The sequence below is a fragment of the Hippoglossus stenolepis genome, chromosome 10, assembly GCF_022539355.2.
Source record: "Hippoglossus stenolepis isolate QCI-W04-F060 chromosome 10, HSTE1.2, whole genome shotgun sequence".
Classification (NCBI taxonomy): domain Eukaryota; kingdom Metazoa; phylum Chordata; class Actinopteri; order Pleuronectiformes; family Pleuronectidae; genus Hippoglossus; species Hippoglossus stenolepis.
In genome coordinates, this window is record NC_061492.1 from 5,695,905 (window position 1) to 5,718,463 (window position 22,559).

Below are 22,559 nucleotides of genomic sequence, written 5' to 3' on the forward strand. Positions count from 1 at the left end.
AACCCTCATCAGAATTTTTTTTATATATTATATATTTTCATTTAATTTAAGCCCCAATTTTTGCTGCACTTCTTTACCAGATCTCCCAGACTTATTGAATACATTTAGTTCTTCATTCAAACTCTTCTGCTGAAGCTTTAGTTTTGTCCTCCAGTAACCGTCTGCCAAATAATTAAATGGAATTTAATTATATTAACTGAAACTATTCATTACTTCTCACTTGTCTAATAGAATATTATTGTCTAAGAGTAGGCATACAGAAAGGGCTTGAGAGGACATGTACCTGGTCCGTGTTGTTTCAGTGTCCAAAGGATTTTGACAGAATTGCAGTATGTGGAGACACTGTGTGTGTGTGTGTGTGTGTGTGTGCGTGTGCGTGTGTCAAGCATTTCTGATGAGCTTTCCTAGTGAGCCGTGAAACCTGGTAATAGAAAATACAGGCCTAGTATGAGCATGCCTTTTTTTTCATGCCTCTTTCTTCATGAAAAGCAGTTTCCTGCTCGTGTAAAACAGGCCGGTCGGCTGCCATATCCTTAATCTGGCCTCACTACGCTGCCGAGGAAGAGTGAAGAGTGAAGATGAATAATATACTTGGAATGAAACATGCTCAGGATTTCTCCCCCAAAACATCAACTGGCAAAAATGTCACCAATAACAGCCAAACAATTTAATAAGATACATTCAATTTCATTGTGCAACATTTTTCAATCGTTAACTCTCTCGACTCCAACATCAGACCGAGGCCAATTTGTCTAAACATGCGTGGAGATTCCCATTCTTCATTCAACGTACCTTTTTTCTAATAAATAAACTTCTCTCTGGAACTTAGGCCACGTTTTTTTTTTTTTTTGGAGAAGTGGGAAAACAATGCACCATAGGACAGTTATTTTTTTATCAAAAACATGAACAACAACAACAAAAAGCATACAAAAACAAAACGAGCAAATAATAAGCACCCTGAAAACGCTAATGCAAAGTTTCCCCCCTCTTCTTTGATTTGCTTTTTCTTGAAGTTATACATTACCCCCTTTGGCCCAAAGACATTCGCAGCAGAAGAACGCAGTAAAGAATCTGAGAGGAGTTGTGTTGATGGATGGAGGAGAAGCAGTCATACATCAGTCCTTCACTACACCTGCCCTGCAAGTTCTTTCACACACTGTAAAATGGACAGAATGTGTATTCCCTCTGTCTTTGGTCTGACTGTGTGAAGCAGGGACGAGGATCAGGAGGTGGAGGAGGTGAGGAGGAGGAGGAGGAGGGCGGCGCAAATATGGGTCCTGGGCCCCCGAGGCCCTCGTACAAAGGGAGGCAGTGAGATTGAAATGTAGCCACACTAGACAGACTTGATGTCTTCACTGTCCTCGCCATATCTCACACACCACCCCCTCCCCCCTTTCTCCCTCTCCCCCATCAGTCAGCCGACTTCACAGCGCCGAGGCGGTGACCGGGTGGGATGGCGTCACGGCTGGCTGTCGTGCTCTTGAAGGCCAGAGGTGTGGCGATGTCACAGCTGTGGGGAGATAGCGCACTGCCACTGGCCGGCTGCCATGTGGCTCCGGTCACACAGGCCGACGTGGTGGCGCTGCACCCCGTGCAGGGTGACACTCGGGTGGGAGGGTGGTAGGGAGGGATGCTGGGCGCTGTGACATAGCTGTTCGCTGTGGGCGATCCACTCGGCGTCTGGGTAGAAAAGAGGGTGAGAAAGGAGAAACGATCAGAAGCTGTGGATCTGTGTTAAAGGTGTGAAAGGTCAACTGTTCACTTGTTCTCTGGCCTCCTGGTTTGAGGTAGAAATCGCAGTTAGTCATTTTCATCACTTGGTTTCCCTCAGAAAACGTCAAAACAGGAAATAATTTGCCACTCAACAGCCAGTTTCTACTGAGACTCCAGGTTTGAGTTATTTAGTGACTCCAGCCCAGGTAGACACACACACACACGCACGCACACACACACACGCACACACGCACAAACACTAGCAGCTGAGATGTAATGGAAAAAAGCTGAGGCGAGCTGCAAAGAAAGTGAAAGGACAAGTGACGGCTGAATGATAAACAGCACAGGCTTAAATTCTAGCTTCACAGCCACCACATAAAAAAACCACTTTTACCAATTTTGATGAAAGTATGGATGATCAATTATTCGCCCTCGTGCCCCTGGAACACATTAAACATGCATAAAAAAACCATACATGCACGATTTCCCCCCGTCTGGAAGCGGGACGTTGTTTTCTACCTAAAGCTGGACGTTGATATACCACGCCAGACGATGGGAGACAGGGCGGTTTGGGGAGGGTGGGGGTAAGAAACAGATGTCATGAGAGATTGAGAGTGAAAGGGCAGGAAGAGGGGAAATATGATAGAGAACGAGGCGAGCGTGGAGTTCGAAGCATGAATGGGCTTTGCTTCTCTGGCACAGCGACAGGACTTAACTTGGGGAATTCACCAAAGCATTTCAACAGGGAGGCCGAAATGTTCTGTTCCTGGGTGGTCTGCGACTACTGGGAATTATTTTTCGACTATTCTGATCTTTTCTGTTCCTCCGACTTGTTCTCATGGACGGACGCACAGAAAAAAGGAGACGTGAAAAATTATCCTCTAAGCTGACATTTGTGGTGATTGTGATGCACGACTGTGGAGAGGAGACTGGTTCTCTGTGTGTGTGTGCACATGTCTGTGGGTGTGTGTCGGGTGACTGTGGGTGTCTGGGGGGGGGTGGGGGTGTTTGTGTGTCTTCACGTCTACGGCGTGTTTGATAAAACGCTCTACAGGCTTTTAGCTGCGTTTCAGGGTTTTTTTTCAGTTCAAATCATTTCGGTTCATCACAGCATGTAACACATTCAGCAGTACACACGCACACACATACACACACACAGCATAAATACACACACCCACTGCATACACACAAAAGTTCTACATATACACACTAAAGAAACGATCTGCTGCTACATGAACATCACGGCCTCACGAGGGACCAGAGATGAATCAACACCTGTCTGACACAAAGTCAACAACATGGAGAAGGTTTACAGATGGTTGTGTGTTTATCGCAGTTTGTTCAGGTGTCCCTATTATTCTGTCCACCACACATCATCTGACGGAATATCTGCAAAGATGTGTATAGAAAATCCATCTAAAAAATATGTAATCTCACAAAAAGCCAACATGTATGTGTGTATTTTATTTAAAATAACCTCACACATTTTATAATTTATATATTTTTATGATTTAGGTCTATTTGGTCACAAGATGTTAATGGTGATATTTTAATATCTTTAATATCAGACTTGAATAATATTTTTTAAAAAAGCACCTTCATCCAAATATTATCTAAACTTCATATATTCCAAATAAATAACTGAAAAACCTAAATATCATATCAATAATGGCGAGAGCGAATCTTAAAAGACATGAAATATTGATTATATAATTGTTTCAATTTTTTAAAAGTCAGTTTTCCTGACGAACATGAACGGATCCACCTCCGAGCTGCCGCGTGGACATGATCTAAACCTATATGTAGTTTTTATAATACTCTTCCTCTTCATCTTCATCTTCCAGAATTAAAAACCAACCCGAGGGTCCCATGGGTGCCCCCCCCCCCCCCCCCCCACCCTCTGCAGGGCGCCCATAGGCCTCCTGCTGTAACCGCAGTCTCTGAAGAAGAGACTGAGGCCTCGTCACTAAAGCGTTTAATGCTTCGAATGAACTCAGCGTTCACAGTCACCTTGAGAGAAAATGATTCAAAAATTGAACTTGAGAAAAGTGTTTTAAACTTTGACTTTTAAAAATCTGATGTACTTAAGTTTGCTTTAAAACGAGGAAGCAAATGAAAGATTTGGAAACTTTCAGTCTGACGTTTTAACGCGTGTCTCGTCTCTCACTGTGTCACAAAGGGATCAGATCCATTTAACAGGAGAAGCTGATCCTCCGTCTTCACCATTCTCTGTCATTTAAAGACTTTAATGGTTCACTTGAGCTGTTGGTTCGAGACCTTGAGGGAAGTCGCTGTGTCCGGTGTCACTTTGAAAAGGTTCCTGGTCCCAGCGTGAAAACTGAGCCCGAGACGAAGAGGCCAAATATCAATCTCTCGTTTTTTTTATCTGGCGAGAATCGCACGTCCTTTAAAAGTAAGAGGGAAAAAATCTGCGCAATAAAAAATAAAAGCCTCTGAGGGGACGTTTAGACCACAGACCCAAAAGTTATAAATTATTATTAAATATATTATTTTTATAAGAAATATAGGGAGAGTCCTCAACTTTAAATATTGTGAAATGTACGTTGTTTCAAATTAACGCAAATGTGAGAATTTGTCATTGATGCTTTTATTATTCTAGATTTCAGATTTATTTTGAACAATTTTTTTTATTATGTCCAAAGTTTGAATGCCTGCACCACACTTGTTTTAAACAAAAATATTACTACACAGGCCACTGCGTTTTTTATTTTATAAAAATAAAAATAAAAAAGTTCAGTATCTTGGCTCAAACTTTGAACCCTAAATATTTAAAATTGCTTATTAGAATAATGTAACAGGAAAATGAAAGCAGACTAAGTGTAAGTTTTCAGTTTCTTGGTGTAGTTACAGTCACAGTTAATTTCCAAGAGCCCAACGAGCTGCAGAAAGAAACCAATAGAATAAGTGTAGGCAATCCAAACCTCTTTCAGCCACTAATTATCATTTTATAATTTACACTGTGAGGATTCATAAAAAGCAGTGACCATGCAGCAGGACCGACAGGAAGTGGCTGCACCTTATGAAGCCAGAATAAAAATAAAATAATAAGGTATAAAAGAAACCAGAAGCAGCGCGTTAATACTGTGAGTGGGGGGAACTTCAGGGCCACATAATAATCTGAATAATATTATTTAAAAAGATTGGGATTAGATGAATGGCCTCACCACCAGGAGGGTTTTTTACTTTGTTGTACAAAAGAGGAGAGGAGTTCGTTTCTCCGTGTTTACCTGCGTGTGTTTTGCGTGTAAATGCGGGTTTATCCACGCCATTGACTAGTGGAGAGGTGGCTGCTGGGAAATGAGTCCTGTTTATTGCGGCCCATTCTTCTAGTTTGGCTTAGGGAAAGGATGGACTGTCACTAACTGGGGGCAGAAGAGAAGAGGAGGGTTTTCTGTACAGATGAAGGGTGGAAGGGGAAAGTAAAAAAAAAAACCAAGAGTCTCTGCCTCGCACACAAACATCAGGCCCAGATTAAGCTGCATGAGACACAATAAACCCGGAGACATTCAGCACTGAGGCAGTCAGTTGTCAGTTCACCGAGTCAGAGCTCATGTGTCAGTGGGATTTCAAATGCGTCAAAGCTCCTATTTTTATAACCTTGTCCTGTTCCAGATTAGTTGGAACAAAAATGGAAACTACAGACTTTAAATAATCTGGTTTTGAGATTAGGTTTGGATTGTTTTTTGTGTAATCGCCTGAAAGTTGGATAATATCTTTTTCATATAAAATTAAGATATTTTCACTAATTTCTAAAACAAATAATCAATTAAATTGATCACCTTTTTGTTGGATTAGGACTGAGAACTATTGTACAGAAGGTGTAACAAGCTGCCATTTGTTTCCTTAAAGAAAACGTATTGAGACTGAATGAAGCTATTTGTTTTGGTTCGTCCTGTGCATCAGATCAAGGCCCAGTTGTAGATTGATAAAAGTAAAAACGTCACTGGTGGAAGTGGGACAACAAAACGTTTCCTCATCCGGGACGAATCATATTTTCTTTCACCGTCTTTTTTTGTGCGTAATAGATTTAATACCTCACGTGATCCTCAGCGTCTGCACTGGGAAACCAAGTCCAACAAGGCTACAAATAATGAGCATTTATTTAAAATGTTAAATATTTGTATGTAATACTGCAGTTATTGTCAAGTGTATCTCTGATGCATTGTGTTGAATTAATCCAAAACAGTTTACTCTATGTAGCCTAGATGGTGTGTGTGGCCCATGCACGACAATTAAGATGCGTAAAATCACTAATAATTTATAACATTAACCATGAAAATATTGTCTTAATTTTCTCTAAGAATTTCCATATATATAGCAATAATCTTCACTCTGGTGCAAATAATCTTTGGCGTTTTAAATCGACTCCAAAAGCCCTTAACCCTGCATTCAAAAACCTGCCACAAACATCTGCTAATAATTTGGAAATGCATGAATTGTTTATAAAGCTACACTTTCTAAAAAACACAGTCCTCCCCTCGTCGACTCTCCTCCATATCTCCCTCACGTGTAGTCTCGTGCAGTTCGCCGAGCAGCGAGCTATTCGCAGCGGGCTTGGAGCGCAGAGGAGCCGGGGCGTGTTTGTGCGCGGCCGCCCTGCTGGACCCTGACAGCGGGGACTGACAGCACTTCCCCTCGTGCCTCTGCAAAACGAGCTCCCAGAGAAACAAATGCCTTTCACAACACCGAGCCGGCCATTAACACTGATTTATGCCGGGTCCTGTTTCACTGTTTCCAAAACAGTCGTGGTCTTTGTGGAGACGCGAGCCAAAGTTATCAGGGCCTCTACCTGCATGTGACACATACACGACAAACACAAACACGCAGGCTGCAGCCGCAATATGTATCTTAAGGCGCGCGCACAGACCCGAGTCATGGCGAACACTCCGCACACTTCATCCAACTCCATCTCCCTCCAATATTCCACATCCGCCTTTTAATCATTACTGCAAGCTGGACCATCTGTTTCTGCACTGACCTGCCTCCCCCCTCAAACCACTATCAGCAGGCCTGTGTGATATGGGAGGACGTACGAGCAGCACGTCACTTGTGGGGACAATTTACGCGTCTTTTCAGGTGGTTTTAGTTTGGGTTGGAGGGTTAGTTTGTACAGACACGACGTGGCGCAAAGCAGAAAAAAACAATGCGCAGTGATAGCACACGGAAGGGGCACGAGAAAGTGACGTGTAGCTGCAGGTCAGATCTCCACAGAGGCCTGAGAGCTCGAGCTTTTTTTTTTGTTTGGTGCTATTAAACAATTAGAGTAGAAATGAAAACCCCCTCTCACACACGCGTGGACACTGTCGTGCGTAAAAACCCAAAGTTGGATAAAATGCAGTGCAACAATCAGAAGTAACCGCCCTCCATGCAGCCATGCTTACTTTGTTGCTCTGTAATAGACCGTATCCCCAGAATATCTGTCACAGAGTGCGACGAGGGCCATATCCTGTGCATGGCCATGTGTCCGGGGAGGGTGGGCATGCCAGGGGGAGTGGGCACTTTGGAAGTCGGGTATGAGTATAAGTGGTTGTAGGGTAACGTTGGTTGTGGCGGGGGATGAGGCCCCTGCTTGCCGGACTCGTACTGACTCTGCTGGGACAGATTCCCGATCTTGTTCCGCAGGATCCGACTGATGGAGCTGACGGAGGGGAGGTTGAACTTGTCGCAAACCCCGTCGGCGAGTAGCCTGTCCCGGATCTCCCAGGCAAAAATCCCCGGGTCCCTCTGCTTGTATGTCCGTATGTGCTTGACCACGGTGGGTGTGGTGACCCGCGGCTTGCTGCCTCCGATGGCCCCCGGGAGGATGGAGCCCGTCTCGTTGTAGCGGGCCAGGATCTTGCTGACACAGCCGTGGGAGACGCGCAGCTGCCGGCTAATGTCACAGGGTCGAATCCCGAGCTGGGCCAGCTCCACTATCCGGAGCCGGATGGCGTTGGGGAGCGGCCTGCCGTTGACGAAAACACCGCCGAGTTGGTTCACCTCGCCGAAGGCTGGCTCTGGTGTCAAAATCAAACACACACAAGAGCATGAGAATGAGAGAGTGAGTCACTGACCCAAGGCCCAGCACAGATTCAATAACCACTCATTCATTGGGTCTTTTTCCAATTAATGTAATTATATAGAGTCAAATAAATAAGGTGTGAAACGCTCATGCAATGTTTGGTTTTTTTTGCCATTCATAAGACTAATGTCTAACCAAAAATAGATCCCAAATCCAGTTGAACCCATCATTGCGCAAAGGTGCATATGTTTGGATTTTAAGTGAATTCACCAGAAATCTCTTCACAGCTAAACAAACCTCTATCTCTGTGAGTTGTGTGCAGCTTAATGTTGGTTTGTCAACTAATCGCTGAAAGATACACACGCTGAATTTCACGCGGACGTCCTGTAGTCGATGCTAAAGCCTGTGCGTAACTGGCACATGTACCGTTTCGGTCTGCTGGTTCCTCCCCTGTGGATCAACACCTAAACTGTCCCTTCAAAGCACCTCAGACAGACAACACCTCGCCATGTTCCCCCACCTTGCCTACAGGACGTTGGACAATTCGCTGCATCCCTGAGCAGGAAAAAAGAAAAAGAAAAAAGAACCCCGATCCAACACTGAACTCACCCATAGTGTTAAAACCGCAAATGAAGAACACGGTGTCCGGATTGTGCCTCCTGCGTGGATCCTGCTCCGCGTCCAGCGTGTCCACCGTCCAGAGCCGCGTCCAAGAAAATGTTCTCGTGCGATAAGGAACAAGAGGGACAAAATTCTCGGTCTGTTTCCTGACGGCGCTGGAGACAGGCTTACATTTCAATCTGTGGAAATCGGGAGGCTGGACTTCCAACTCTTCTCTCCCCGCCGATTGGCTCCGCTCGCCGATGGACGCTCGGGATTGCTCGGAGCTGAGTCGCCATTGGTCCAGAAGTTTGACATGACAAGTTCACGGAGACACCCCCGCCGTCCTCCCCCCCACCCCACCCTCCCCAAGTCCTCCTCCTCGCCCTGCTCTGTCCCATCACAGAGCAAAGCTGGGGATATACCACCATGAATGCGTTTGTTATTGAGACACGCGGTGAGTATAAAAAAGCAATATCAAGATTTTGGATTAGATCTGGATCTTTTCAACTTGGATGTGAGTCTAAATAAAGAAATGCGCAAAAAAAAAACCTCCAGGGACCATCGCAGAGAAAACGCCAACTGGAAAATAGTAATATTTCCATAAAATCGCACAGTTATGCACATTTTAACCACACGTTTAGCTGCCATTAATTATATTAACATTCGTGTGTAAGTTACAAAGACGAATCCTTTCAAAACAATAGAAGAGCCAACCTCTGCTATGAAAGCAAAAAGGTGGAAAAGCTAACTTCGGGTGGCTTTACGCTCCACTGCCCTTCATCCCAACTTCTTTTAAATGGCACCATTAAGGAAATGGAAGGAGAGTGACTGATTGGTGTTAAATAATGTAACCGGCTGGGTGATGTTGAGAAAGTGTGCCTCCGTGCACTGGATTATTTTGACGCTCTTAAGTGTCTGTCGCCCGTGTATTTTTATTTTTTACTTTTCCATCACCAGCCAAACACGCCAAAAACAAATCCATCCAGCGCCGGGTGATGTTTGGCTGAAAATGAGGCGAAGACAACACAAACATGTTTAACTTTTAAAAAAGATTCTGCCTGGTTTAAAAATAAATGACAGAGTTAAACCGCCAGATTTAACTCGTGTCTCAATTTAAATATTATATTTTTTTTTGACCAGGGTGAAACGAACATTACTCTCTCAAGTGTTTTTAATACTTCTGTTTTATCTTTTTCCTTTTCAGACAGCAAAATAATTTGATTTGCATTAAGCCATTGCGCCGGACATCAGGCCAAACGTTTACTCCTTCTGTGCCAAATTACGCACAGCAAGCGTTTATGATATGAACGTTTCTGGAGCTCACGTATGATAAATTAATTGCCCTTTAGGTTCCAACCTTTACATAATTACACACGAGGCTCATAGCTTGCAGAGGAATATCTTAAAAAAGGGGGATTATTTCTCACTTTACTGCCCCTGCACACATGGACCGGCTGCGCAGAAACCCCCCATTTGCAGGCCAATAAGAAAGATTTGTTGCTTCCCGACACGAGAAACAAACACACACCATAACTTTGCGCCTTCACTCTCTCTCTCTCCCCTGGTTTGACACATGCTTTGGGTTTTCTCGTGTCATATTTTCTGTTCTTTTTTTCAACAAAAAAAAAAGGCCACAGCGCGTGACTGACCTGCATCTCCCAACGACCTGGAGGGATCAACGTGCATGTAAACATCAAACAGCGCAGCCACGCAGCCGTGCAGTTTGGAATATGGTTGGAAACCACGGCTGACATTAAACACTGAGGCTGCCGTGAGGGGCCAAAGTGTACACACGGTGTGTCTCGCTGTTTGTTCCAGCGCGCTCAGCTCAGCTCAGCTCTGTGGGCTTTAGAGTAAACTCACTGTTACTATGCTTTAATCGTTTCCCACATTTCCAGGCCTTAAATCTCTGCAACTGCACAGATCTCCCCGTGCGTAAAAATACAACTCTGTTTTTAAAGAGGCGTGAATTAACGCTTTCCTACAGCTATGTTTGGTTGCATGACGCGTTATTTTTCCTCAGGACTCGGGGACATTAGTGGACTCGTTTTTAAAAAAACACCGTATGGCTGCTCGGGCCCCCCCACCTGCCCACCCTGCCCCAACTCCCCGGCCACTAATGCGTTCAGGGATGATGTTTACCGTGGGGGAAACGTGCTGAACTGGTTTCCACTGAGGAGCCTCTGGTGGCTGAAACAACAGAAGGTCAGCAGCGAGGGAGCAGAGGTCCCATCCCACTGCTCCATCTCTCACTGAGCACACACTCATCCCCATTAGTAGATGTCCAGCCGGACACTGCAGCCACATGTGTGTGTGTGTGTGTGTGTGTGTGTGGGTGGGGGTGGGGGGGCACAATGAAAAATAATAATTGTATTCCATGTGTTTATTTGATAAATGATATCACACAACTGGAATTCATCGGCATTAAATTGAACAATAAATTGATGCAAAATAATTGAACCCATGGCGGATGCATTGTCACATCACAAAGTTATTAGATTAGATCCCCTCGGTGATTATCTTAATAAAAGTACTATAATAATTGTAATTATATCAGGCTGTGTGTCAAAGGTATCATAGTGATAGATATTAATAATTGCAATAATATTAATATTTTTTTAATCAAATGGGCCTGTTGAGGGGAGAAGTAGATAATCCTCATGTGTTTGTCATTATCTCGTCATGTAGCTCTGGACCAGTGGATTGTTTCATGTGCTGTGAGCAAACTTTAACAAATAACCACCAGAAATATAATTTTTTTCCCCCTCCAATGTATTTATTTTCCCTCCGTCTGTCCGTGCACGCCACGCCGGTGCTAACAGGCCTCCACCACGCATGACTGGAGCCACGGCTGTCACACGCCAGCACCGCGCACCAGCCCGAGCCCGAGCCCGTCCATGTCGAATTGAACAGCTCAGACCGTCTGTGAAGGAAACGCATCACTTGTCTGACAAATTGTGTAACGATGGACTCGAGAGCTTCGACAGCAGCAGGTTGACTCACACGTGTCCTCGTCCCGCACAGCGGCGGGTGGCGGAGCACAGGCTCGTGCACACGGTCTGCGGCGGAGGGCCTCCACACTTCACCAATATCGGTCTGCATTATTCATAGCTGCAGGTGCATGAACAAAAAAGTCAGTGAACGTTACATTGTTGTCTGTAATGTAGGTTATCCAGTCACATCCTGCAGGAAATACTTTCTTGCCACATGCATGACTGGATTCGACCGTTTCCAACACACTCTGCTCTTCTGTGCGTCTGACGCTTTTACGGATTTCGTGCAGAAGAAAATGCAAAGCTGCGGTTCCGTGACACGAAATATGTGCCTCGATGATTTAATGCATGAGAGACGTTTAGCAAAAAATCATATTTACTCACTCGTGTCCGGCAGTTTTTGCAGAGCCACAGTGTCATATTCTTCCTCTTCATAAAACTCCATTATATTTTATGAACGTGTTCAGATAATTCAAGTCAAGAAGTTACTATTGTTTGGTTGGAAGGTAATGTAACATGATATTATGGGATTAAATGTTTGTGCGATTAATCCACTGATCTGGTACAATGGAATCGTAATATTTCGTTTCATATTTCCCATTAATTCTTGTTTGTTTGCTGTTGTTTGCAGATCTGTTCCTCTAATCTTCAGATCAGCAAACACAACCTGAAGGGTGAAGCTGAATATCATGAATCATCATGAATCTCTGCGCTCTGGAAGTTAGTTTGCACGTGTACCTAAATCACAGCTTTTGTATATTTGTTTTCACGGTTAGAGATTTAATAATGACTCAACATGGAGGGAGGAGAGCGTGTGAGCCAAATGTATTTTACTGTGGTAATGTTTTCTGTCTTTGTTCCATTAAGGTCATGGTCAAACCGAGAGACCTTTAAAAAAGTCACCAAAAAAATCAAACTATGCAAATCGTGCTTCATTCAAATCTAAAAGAAAAGTAAAATGAGAGAAGAACATGTTTTATTCTGCTTTGATGAGATAAGTTGTGCTTTTATTGATCCTCCGTGGAGGAAATTCAGAATCCATACACCAAGGTACAGTAGCAGCGAAAGGGGAAACTGTAAATAAACATGTGAATAATAATATAAATATTGTATCCACTAAAAGTAGAAATAGATAATATGTATATCAAATATGCAATGTAAAGATTGGGATCAAGGTGGTGTACTTTTACAGTTGTCAAATTCTTGTGATATACAATGTACAAAATGTGCAGCAGGCCTTTAGATGTTAGTGTTTGACAGAAGACTGTGACTTTCACGATGTAATTTTCATCATTAGCAATATAACGAAGGTTGTATAAATGTAAAATAATATGATATGTATTGTTAATGCCTTCAGCAGCACAGTGAGGAGGTAAAACACATAATCAGTCAACCTCAGATTTGTAAAATGTTTTGTTTAAAATCACAACCATGGAGCAAAAAAATCTGTCTTTAAACTTAAAATAAATAACATTGATGTTGATAATTATCTGTATCGAGTGAAATGAACGTTTTAATCTTGATTTAATTTGTGTCCCTGCAGCACAGCCCTGTTTTCCCAGGTCATAGAGTTCACCCACACATCAGCACCGTCCTCCTCCACTGTGAAGGATTTCACTTTTGGAAAATGAAGACATGGTGTTCAGGCGTTGTGCAGAAAACTGTCTGGTCTTGTCAGAGTGACAAACCCCCTCCACAATAAATCACGCAGCGGCTCCAGTCCTGCATTTCTCCGACGCACCGCAGAGATTTGCGCAGGGGACGAGGCTGTGCCAGGAAAAGCGCGCGTGATCCACCTGAGTTTGTTTACCTGTCGGCTCAGAGACGTCAGTAAACTGCGATGACCCAGACACTCCCACCTCAACTATCTGCTCCAGCAAAGTCACTTAACCACCTTTAGATTTTAATAAGCACTTGTTCAACAAGTGGAGACACGAGGATCTTTTTTTAACTCTACAGTTTGTCACAATGGGGAAAAAAAAGAAAAGGCCACACGTCGTGGTAAACAAACAGAACGACGAGTGCAGCAGGATTTCGATTAATTCTGATCGAAAGAAGAGTCTGAATTTTATTTTTGTTCAATATTTTTCCTGTCAGACGTCACCCAGGTCCCTCAGATCATGATGGAGATCAGTTTCATCCGCAGTGGGATTTAAACACGAAGTTTGGCTGCACCACCTCCTGTGAAACGAACCAAAATCATATGTAAATCAATTACATATTTAGTTATTAAGAGTTTATCTTCTTATTTCTACAGTTAATAATACCAGGGAACATCTGTATGTCTGTAAACATCTGGATTGTCTTTCTATTTACTACATATTAAAATGGCCTCGAAATGTGAGAGGTCGTCAATATAGTGAATATTGATTCTACATCGTTTTCACATTTCTGTTTGGAAATCAGAATAATTCCACTTGTAAAATATCGTACGAACATGAAACCTTAAACCTGAAATTGATTAAATATTTAGTATTTATAGTAAAACTATATATAATAACGTTGATGCTGGTAATGGGAGTGAATTCCACCTTTTCCAATAGAACAACAATCCAATAAGACTTATAATTTAATTAATTGTGGCGTCACAGATGTTTATTCTAGAGATTCTAATCTGATCTAAGAGATAAATCTTCACAGGGCCGCAGGACGTTCGGTTGAAAAGCTGAGGCACAAAGAAATAAACTAAATCACTCAACATAGAATCACTTACAACATCAAGTCGATAACATTTCAAATCCATCATCTTAAAACTTAAAAGCAGTGTTGGAAAGTAACTAAGTACATTTACTCAAGTAGAGTACATTTTGAGTATTTAGACTTTCTTGGGTTTTTCCTTTTTTTGCTTGTTAGTCATAACAAATATTTGACTTTTTCCTCAACTACATTTATCTGATAACTCTGGTTATTGATATAAATAATAAACAAATAAATGACAATGTTTTATTATAGATCAAAATAAGACTTTATTGATCCCAGGGATTTAGAAACTACCGAGCAGTTCCCGAAACAACATCAATATACTGAGTCATTATTATATGATAAATGCATTAATAGTTAGAGGCCTGTACTTTAACATTACTACTTTACTTTAGAATGTACTTTATTCTGAAATGGGCCACTCAACACAACGAACAACCTTTTGTGTTTTATTTATACTTATACTTTCTTATTTTTACTTTCTAATATCTAATGTAGGTCTTTTACTACTCATACTGCTAACAGCGTATTTCTACACTGCAGAAGTATTACTACAAGATCGAAGTACTTCTGCATAAAGTTCATTATCAGTAGCGGAATTCATGGGATATTGATTCACCAATAGTTTATAGACAAATAATATGATAAACTGAAATGTTTTCGAGACAAAAACATAATTATTACTGTTGTTGTTGTTATTTTTATTAGTATTATTTATTTGTATTGTATTGGTTGTTTTAGTTAACTATCATTTCCAAAAGTCATTGCTAAACTTCAGACACATCTCCAGTCGGGACACTGAGCTCAGCCAGAGACGCACTGACTGATCCGGTTACTGTAAAAAGAGGAAGCAGCAGAGCGGTGAAATCCAAGCCACCACTAACTGTCCCCTGTGTGTGTGTGTGTGTGTGTGTGTGTGTGTGTGTGTGTGTGTGTGTGTGTGTGTGTGTGTGTGTGTGTGTGTGTGTGTGTGTGTGTGTGTGTGTGTGTGTGTGTGTGTGTGTGTGTGTGTGTGTGTGTGTGTGTGTGAAAGGGAGTGTGTGTGAAAGGGAGTGTGTGTGATATTCAGATAAGACTGCACGGAGCTTTCATGTGAGGAGCTGGAGGGTGACATCTCTTTAACCTGGCGACTCCAACCTCTGCGTCCTGAGCGACACCATTAAAGTCTGTGCGCAGGTTAGCACTTCGCCCGGGTTGAGAGGCGAGGTAACTTTAGCGCGGCCTTAATGAGGACGAGCGCGGGTTAAAGACGTGTGTAGTCGTGTTTCAGAGGCCTGGCCTGGAGTTCAGCCGAGTGCGACAAAAAGGAACAATATTTACGACACTTTTACGCATACATCACTTTGACATCTGTGCGTCTGGCACCTGGCACCCATTAGTATTAAATATTTCATTCCGCCCTAATTTGGACCTTTCTTTGTCCCGCACCGAGGACAGCGGAGGAGAAAAACCCGCAGAGTTCAACCTTTCTGCGCTTTTACGCAGCGTCTCCTTTGTGCAGAAACGTGCAAATGGGGTGTTGATGCAGACCACACCGCCGCGTTACATGCGCCATATAGAGCCGAGGAACGGTTGAGTCATACCTGAGCTGGACTTATATTAAATTTCCTCATGCATTAAGATCCAGAGACATTCCTGTAATTAGTCAGGCCCGGCTTCACCAGTGTTTTACACAGTGTTATTAGATTACCGAGTGAACCCAGTGTTCAGTGTCCTCATAAACAAACAGAGGCCGAGCGGAGTCACGTGCGTGTGTCCGTGTGGAGCAGCGACACACAACTGATGTTGTTTGATTATGAGCCTGATGTCTGAGGAGGAAACGAATACAACGTGGGAATGTTAGAAACTAGAATAACTTTCTTTATATCCTGCTGTTGAATTATGTTTAAATATATTGTATCTGCTTAATTGATAAGGAATATTTCATATGATGACAATGAATGTTCACCGAGGCCTCCTGAATCCAGTCCACGTGCAGCTTGGTGACGCCTCCTGACGTGGAAGCTGATTCTGCTGCTTTTTACACAATTCAATGACAAGTTGCATGAGTTAGTGACACTGCAGGGGGCGCTGTTGAGCACCAGAGAACTGGACACTGAGGAAGAACCTTCTCAAGTTGTTCCCTGGTGTGACAACAACACTGGAGTGTCCCTCTCTGTGTGTCCATGTTGGTCTCAGTGTCTCCAGAGGGTCACTGCCTCTGCCAACACACAACCACACAACCTGCTTATTCCAAGTACAGTGGCGCCATCTAATGGACATTTAGCAAACAGATAAATTGGTATTTCATATTGTGATAGCTCCCCACAGCACCTAGCATTCATGTGGTAAATAGGTTATATCTAGTACTATATATCATGTATTTATATGTTCTGTCTTTCATTAACTGCTACATGTTATGAATAGATATAAATGCCTGGTGAGGTTCTAGTTTTTTTCTGTTTTGAATGTTACACGTTTTTCATTTTAAGCGCCTCCTTGTGTTTTTAGTTCATACTGTGTAAAAGTTTCAGGCACTAATCAACATTTGGTGTCACCGTCCTTTGCCCTTGGTCCTTGACATGAAGGTTGTTTCCAAGCATCCTGAACCTGCCAGAGTCGTTCTGTGGATTCATTGAGTCTCAGTGTTTTCTGTTTCTTCGTGGGATCTCAGCCTGACTCCGTGATGCAGGGACCAGGACTCTGTGAGGGACCAGGTCACCTGTCAACAGGCTGATGGTTGTTAAAGCCTCTGGTTGTCTGTCTGTGCTCAGGACTGATGACACGTCTCTCTGATTGTAGGAGAGAACATCTAAAAGTTATGTTTGTAGTTATGTGAATGCTTTTTTGATTATATTTTAGTTTATTTTTATATGTGTGCATTCCTCATGCTTTTATTCATCCTTCTTCTAGTGTTTAAAAAAATCAACGTGCTTTGCTTGTCAATTAAATTGGCTTTTACTTGTAAGACACTTTTAAATGCATAAATCCAAATGAAAGGTCTGGCTTTTAATAATTGATTGATCCAATATTTGAAAATACCTGTAGGCTCCAGTTGTTTGTAGCCTCAGTGACTGATCCTTTGTCTGTTCATGTGCAGGTCTGAATGTGGCTGGAGGTAAAGGTGTGCAGGGGACTCACCTCAGTTAGACAGGGAGCTCTAACTGTAGTTAGAGCTCCCTGTCTGTGGGATGATGTGGGATGTATCCCCACATCATGAAGGACCAGCAGCTGGTTTCATCCTCCCACCACTGGTCACCCCTTAGTTTCACATCAGGCAGCTGAGAGTGAAGAGCAACAGAAGAACCACGTCTGAGGAACAAGCCTCAGGTGTTTTCCACCTGGCAGATAAAGACTGAGGTGAACTTCATCCACAGTGTGTGGTTTGAATTTAAAGGTTGAAGCAGGACCATGTCTGTCAGTTTCAATGTGTGTCCTCTAGAGGGCGACCACGTATCAAACATGTCTCCAGCAGCAACAACAGGTTCAGAGGCTTCAAATGTTGATAGTGCACAGAAGTAAAAAGTTTTTATTTTCAGAAAGAACTTTGTAACAGATTAAAGTTACGTCCTTTACTTCTTTTATCAAACAGTTAGCTTCTTTACACTGTGACTGAAAATCACTTTCCTTTGTTTCCACAGGTTTTTTCATGAGAACAAAATCTGGAACATGACTGAAAAAGATGGAAACACAAACTGTTTAGAATGTGAGTTTAATTCAGCCTGATTCTGTTTTATTTATTTATTTCATATTTTCATCTCACTTATTTTCTGTGTCTTAGTGTCTATGTTCTCATGCATGTCAGTGGACTCACAGTTTGTTAGTTCAAAGCTTTAACTGGAACAGACACGAGACAACAATGAGTTCAGTGACTATATTGTTATCACAAGTTAAACACTTGTAAATTAAATCTTGTTTGAAAAAGACCACTATCGTACTTTTTTCTGGAATTGGTCTTGATATAATTAATAAAGGAGCTACTCGTCTATTTTGAACAATATACAAGTGTATGAATAATAAATATAATTAAAGATGAGCAGTTCTGATCATGTTAAAATGTTAAATATAGTTGTGTTTCTTCCACACAGAGCTGATCTCACATACAGAGATAGACTGGGCTGATGGCAGCTGTGGAAACAACTCAGCTGAAAAGTAAGTGATATTTCTGAGAGACTCCTGTTTACGTTTGCGTGTTTTATAATCTGTGTCCCCAGAGGGAATATAACTCAAGTTTTAATTTTTAACAACCATTAATATGAATGAATCAATGACTGACCACTGCTGGTAATCTAGATAAATAATCAATCACACCACAAGCACAGAGATTAAAAGTAATATTGCAAGTTCTAAGTACATTTATTACTTTTACATACATTTGATAATACTTGATTTTTCAAGACAAAAACATTTATAATTTTGTGTTTTCTGAAATCATGACATTTTAAAATATAAAATCAAAGTGTGACATGAATTGAAACCTCAAATGGAAAATGCCAATCAAGAAGTATAATTGTGCTTTTGGCTTCTTTAAAAAACTAAAAGGATTTAATGTGTTAAGCTTCTCTTTAAAACCAATGGTGTTAAGTGGCGTCTCCTTGTGTGTGACAAGTCGTTCTACACGTGGTTTCTCTTGATTTCTATTTCAATAAACACACTTGATTGTCGTAATGCTCATGTTGATGTTCCAGGATCGTTCTCTCTTTCCTGTGTTTTGTATCTTCTCTTGTGAAAATCCCATTGGTACACACTGGCTTTGTGTCTTAAAGCATCAGACAAACAAACCTGACTTGTGGACACACACACACACACACACACACACACACACACACACACACACACACACACACACACACACACACACTGAGCAGCAAACACACAGCTGCTGCTTGGTCAAGCCGCCTCACAAGACCCCAGTTTACTACAGAGAGTGATGTGGCGGCCAAGTAATTATCCCCTGCTGCCCCTCTCCAAAATGCTAATGGTATTTACAGGACAGGGGGAGAGGAGCGAGGACGGCGGCGGCGGCGGCAGGTGCAGCTGCTGGAGCGTGATGCTACACTAAAGCCATCACGCTGTGCTGTGGAGTAACAGAGGCCTCATTGTGGCTGTAAAGGTGACGGACAATCAGACTGGAATCAGATAAACATCTCAGGGGTTTAATCTCTGCACTGGTCTTAATGTAAAGTACCAGTTCAGGGCTGGAGGTACTGAGGATGTCAGCAGATGGCACAGTGGTAACATGCTGGATGTTGTGTTAAATGAATATTTACTTTGATATGAGCAGTTAAAGGGACACTCCACCAATTTAACATATACAGCTTCTTGCATTCATCATCAAAAGTTGCCTGTTAATCAGCCGACTTCTTTGTTATCTCAACTTTGGCCTGAGACTTGAAAGAAATAGCCAAGTGCTGTTCAATTTTTAAATCCAACTCTTTTGAGGGAAGATCGAATCAGAGGACATTGTTCTTTTATTTGCAGTCACCTTTCATTTGAACCGATGGGCCCAGGAAACATCCAGATACTGACCTGAGACTTAAATTTACTATATGGACACAACAATACAGAAATGTACGAAGGGGCCTCGTGGTGCATTCATTGTCTCTATTAGAGATGTCAGACATATAAAGACATAAAAAAATACTCTGCTCTCCTTGAAAAAAAGTCTCAAAATCATTTATACTCCATTAATGCTCAGTGAAGAAATAACAACATTTGAATGAGCAAAAATATTTGCATCTCAAAAGTTGTCTCCTAAAAAAAGTAGATTTTTCAGTGGAGGTGCAATGGAGGTTTAGGTTTTTCCATTTTAGGTTTGTTGTAGCATTTCCTGTTCGGCTTCCAAATGTCAAACATGTTTACTGATATGAACAAAGCACTGATTTAAGGTGAGAACAAAGAAAACTGTCTCTTCAGCAGATGAATGTGAAAACGGTCCCCCAGTGTCAAACTGCACATCATTCTGCAGGGGGACAATAACCAAAACACATTTTTTAGTTAAGAAGGAAATTGAAATTTTAACATCTGAGTGAATCACACTCTGTGGTTCACTTGTTTTTTAACTCATGTCTGCAAAGCTTTATTTGGACTTCCCCTCGTTGCTCGGGTGAAAAATGTTCAAACTGTCTGTTTAAGCAGCTGATTCCAGAAGCGAGCGAGTGGAGTCCGGGGTTTGTCTGAGGAGGGATTGGAGATGGAGAGCTGAACAACAGAGTAAATATTTGGCAGTGGAGAGCTCTTGGGGCTGCAGAGGACCCTCTCCGGCTGAAGCCTGTGGGTGTTAAATAGATTAAGGGGCTGCTGGGTCATTGTGGACAGAGAAAATTCCCGCTCTTTGGACATGACTTCTCTTTGCCTGTGCGTGTTTTTGCTCTCCAATCGAGTGCCCTCTGTAAACTATCCACTCAGCAAACCTGCGCTACTGTAATCCGCTGGTGTTTGTCAACCACTGGAGGCCGATGTGTACACAGAAAAGGAGCCTGAAGGAGGGCATGGTTCTCACAGGGTTTGGTGATAACACATTATCATCATAAAAGTTGCTGGGTATTGTTTGTTTTCAGAGGAAACGTGTGCGTAATGTGCGTAAACGTTTTTAAATGGGGGGAAAAAACAAGCGTTAAAGGCTCGTTTAGGATAAATCTGGGTCACTGACTTTTGCTGAGCTCTGAAAATCTAAAGAGGAATTTAAAAGGAATTTAATACGTCCTGAATCACACGTGTAATATTGCCCCGGACTATGGACTTGGCGGCCGGAGACGCAGAGCAGTAGATAGTGTCCCAGATCCCATTCAGCTCCATTCAAAACCATGACAACACGGAACAAGCTCGGATTTATCCTGCAAAGTTAAAGGACATTGTGCCTGGGCGTCAATCAGGCATTATTGCGGGACTAAACAAATGCAAAATCTTGACTGGAACAAATGCTTCCAACGGGTCTCGGACGCGGGGCTACATTTTCCCCTTTTGTTCCCCTCCTCTGGTTGGCATGTATTTGTGTTCCCTCTCGTCCGACCACCCAGGACGACTGGGGAGGCATGTTCCACCACCACTCTCCGTCCCCGGCCTCATGCACCGCGCTTCAAGTGGATAAGGGCCTAATATCAATATCAAATACGAGTTAAAAACAGCAGCAGCCCCCCACATAAGGCTGGATTCACGCTTTGCATTTAATGCGTTTTGTGTGTCTGGATGGAGCCAAGATATCAGCCTGTAGGCGTCAGAATGAGTGGAGGAAGATCCGCTGTGTTCTCCACGAAGGAATCCATTTGTTTCACTATTAAATGGCGTTAAAATGCGCAGTAAATTGCGCATTTCTGAGCCACAGCGCTTCCTTTAGGTTCTGTGCGTAAAGTAAGATTAATTATCGATAATTCATCTTGATTATCAATGAATAAAATCCTGTCAGCAAAGATCAGTCATCGCTTCAATTTGTCAGAAACTTGTTTGGAACTTCAAGTTGGACATAAAAAGTCTTTATTGTACAATTAATTTACTTTAGCAATATTATACTTTAAACCAGGTATTTAGTTCCATTTTAGACCATTTATAAATATTTTATAAAACACCATAAAGTGTAGTTGTAAACAAAAATGTTTCCTGTCATCAGCAAAAAGCTTCAGGGTCAAATTCTGCACGTGCAAAACATTATTGAGGACATTGAAACTTTAAGCTATAACAAAAACACATTGGAAAGTGGAAACTGATTTTAATTCGATTCTTATCAGATATAATGACAGCAAATCCTATAACAGGACAATAATTCAGTTTCATTCACTGGCAAGAAATACACCTTCATGACACATATGTTAACTGGTGTTAATCAGTAAATATTATTTTATAAAACAAAGCTATAAAGTATAGTTGCAGGTGTAAGGACATTTTAAGTGTTTTTTCGTTATTGTTCATTATTGCACTTTCAATAATTGTAAATTCTCTTATGAGGACATAGTTTACATTAATCCAACTGTGTTTTTCTGTGCCAGGAGTAGTTATACTGGGTCAAAAATATTCAAACTAAATATCAAGTTTAGCATTTACAAAAATCCTGAGAGTATTATCATCTTAAATCATCCAGAAAAAAGTGTAGAAAAAGGACGATTTTTTCTGAAAACAAGAAGCCACATGCTCGAGAATCCATCACCTTCCATAAAAGTGCACATTTCTCACGCCTGTAATTAATACGCCTCTAATGGACGTATTAGTTAAACCAACTCTCAGGCTAATTGCTCACTTTGTATGCAAATGCTGGACACGTTGTTCTGGATGAGAGGAGGGAGGCAGTGAGGGAGGAGAGGAGGATGGGGTTGGGGGGGGGGGAGAGGGCTGATGATGGGACGGCCTCTGTTGTCAGTTGCCACCCAAGACGTGATTCAGCTCCAACAATCACCATTATCTGTTTCCCCAGTTTGACGATACGGGGCGAATCTGTAATGATGACGAGTGTTTCCTTCGCTCATTGTTGAGAGGAGTTTTTTTTTTTTTTTGTTCCACTCGCAGCCTCCACACCTACCGTCATTGGGTGACAGCACTCCAGCCTTTCAGGTACCCAG

General features: G+C 42.2%; 1 protein-coding gene across 1 annotated transcript; it reads right to left on the reverse strand.

Annotated features, from left to right (window-relative positions):
- Nucleotides 1-987: 987 nt before the first annotated feature.
- Nucleotides 988-8,522, reverse strand: pax9 (paired box 9). The gene is made up of 3 exons (XM_035167248.2): nucleotides 8,345-8,522; nucleotides 7,116-7,730; nucleotides 988-1,680 (listed from the first exon to the last, which is right to left on the reverse strand). The coding sequence occupies exons 1-3, from the start codon at nucleotides 8,346-8,348 to the stop codon at nucleotides 1,505-1,507; spliced, it is 795 nt and encodes a 264-aa protein (XP_035023139.1). The 5' UTR covers nucleotides 8,349-8,522; the 3' UTR covers nucleotides 988-1,504.
- Between the last annotated feature and the right edge of the window lie 14,037 nt (nucleotides 8,523-22,559).